This window comes from Hirsutella rhossiliensis (assembly GCF_020360975.1).
Source record: "Hirsutella rhossiliensis strain HR02 chromosome Unknown scaffold00016, whole genome shotgun sequence".
NCBI classification, from domain to species: domain Eukaryota; kingdom Fungi; phylum Ascomycota; class Sordariomycetes; order Hypocreales; family Ophiocordycipitaceae; genus Hirsutella; species Hirsutella rhossiliensis.
In genome coordinates this window covers 985,258-987,387 of record NW_025408682.1, presented here as the reverse complement: position 1 = coordinate 987,387, position 2,130 = coordinate 985,258, and the positions used below count along the sequence as shown (strand labels likewise).

The 2,130-nt window shown below is 40.7% G+C and overlaps 1 protein-coding gene across 1 annotated transcript; it reads right to left on the bottom strand.

Moving 5' to 3' along the window:
- Positions 1-896: 896 nt before the first annotated feature.
- On the bottom strand, positions 897-1,085 carry HRG_10613 (uncharacterized protein; the record flags this gene model as incomplete). The annotated part of the gene is made up of 2 exons (XM_044869083.1): positions 897-1,029; positions 1,078-1,085. The coding sequence occupies 2 exons, from the start codon at positions 1,083-1,085 to the stop codon at positions 897-899; spliced, it is 141 nt and encodes a 46-aa protein (XP_044715825.1).
- Positions 1,086-2,130: the final 1,045 nt, after the last annotated feature.

Here is a 2,130-nt window from a genome sequence, read left to right as displayed (position 1 = left end):
TTAGTTCCCTTTACTATAGATATAGTAGCGGAGTAGTATAGTAATTTATTACTAGAAGGCCGCGCCTCTACGTTCGTATAAAAGCTATAAGAGACTATAGATTATTACTAATCCGCGATAGCCGCCGCGGCGTAAGATTAAGAGCGGCACGCTAATAAGACTAGGGCCCTAGTAGATAGGTTTATAGTAAGAGATAAGGTATAGCTAGACCTCCGTAACTATAGGTCGGTATAGCTAAAGAAGAAGCTTAACTAGCTATACGCGAAGTTTACGGTATAGAGGGTTATTAGCCTATAGGTTATAGAGCTCGATAGTCTCTTAACGGGGGTCTATAATAAGATTAACGTAGACCTCCTTTATAGAGCCTCCTTTAACCCGCTACCCGGATAAGAAGCAGCGGACGCTTAACCGCCTATAATCGAGGTAGAGGGAGAGGATAAGTTCGAGGTTAAAGAGATATAGGCCGCGCGCTAGAAAAAGGTTAGTAGGGGGAAACGCTAAGAGGTCCTCGTTAAGTAGCGCGGGTATCTCGACCTTATATAAGAACCTATATATAAGTTTATAGGAACTATAGCCCTTAATAAGTTTAAAGGCTTATTCGGAATAGTAAATAAAAATAACAGACTAGCGGACTACCGATAATAGCCTAGGCTAGGACTATAAAGTAGGTATAGCGGAGGGGGTAGTTACGGTAATATAGGCAATATAAGCGTAATAGTATAAGTAGAGATAAAAATAGCGTTTATTATAAGGCGGAGCCCCTAAACTACCTAGGCCTATTCCTTATTATTATTATTATTATTATCCTCGTTATCGTTGTCCTTATTAGCCTCCTCCTTCTTATTAGCGGCGGCGGCGGTCTCTAAGGCGCTAAGGCGGCCCTCTAAGCCCGTAAGCTAGTCGGCGGCGGCAGCGGCTCTAGGGGTAAAGGGGCGGCGGCTAGCGGCGGTGGCAGGGGTAGCGGCGGTAGCGGAGGCGCGCACGGCTAAGGGGACCGCTAATAGGGCGACGGAGGCAGTGTCCTTAGCGCTAGGTACGTTAGAGGCGGAAATAAGGGAGCGGAGGAGTAAGACTTACTTAGGCATAAGGCCCTATCGCTCGAGTATAACGACCAGTGTTATTCCTAAGGGATAAACCTATCGAGGGGTTTATATTAATAGATATAATAGGGCGTGGTCTAAGCAATAATAAGTATATTACGTTAGTAATAAGTTAAAGGTTATAGACTATAGACTATAACTAAGTAATTAAGTAATTAGAATTAAAGATAAGATCGTAATAAAGATCGTAATAATTATAGTATTAAAAGCTATTAAGCTATCTATTTAAAGGAGTATTCTATTCCTTCCTTATATATCTCGAGAGCTTCCCTAGATCGCCGAGAGCGCTAGGTAATCCTATTGTCTAAGAGCGCTAGAGCGCTAGAGCGATCCTACGATCCTAGCTATAGAGTATTAGAGCGCTAGAGTAACCCATCGCTCTAAACTTAATTAGCCCGTTAGTCTATCTAATATTCCTTGCTCTCTACGTTACGTGACCTCGTAATATATATTAGTCCCCGCGGTTCGCTAGACTATAGTCGTAATAGGATACCTCCCCTTCTTTTAGTCTTATCCCTAAGACCTACTACTTTAGCCGCCGTATATAAATATACTCTTATCGCGTTATGCGTAAGTATATCGTTCCTTATTCTTTTATCCTTTTAGGATATACTGCTAATAGTATGTCTAGTTATATTTAAAAATCCCGTTCCCGTAATTCCGATAAATCGCGTTAACGATCGGAGCTAGCATCCTAGACCGAGATCTACGGTATTAAAATTATACCTTGCTCCTATTATTTTCGGTTAGGCCTAACTTATAAAGTCGGCGAGCGTTCTAATCGGTATTCTAAATATACCTTTATAGGCCGTTCTTATAATAGTTATAATATAGCGTCCGCCTATTTATTTTTATCCCTTTCCTTCCTTATTATTCTTTTTACTAATATTCCTTTTTTTCTAGTTCGTCGTATTATAAATTAATAGTAAAAGATTAATTCGGATAAACGGAAAGTAAAAGAAGCGTTAAAGGAAGCGATAGCTCGCCTAGCTTAGATTAGGAAATAAAAGCGTTTCCTAAAGGACTAAGG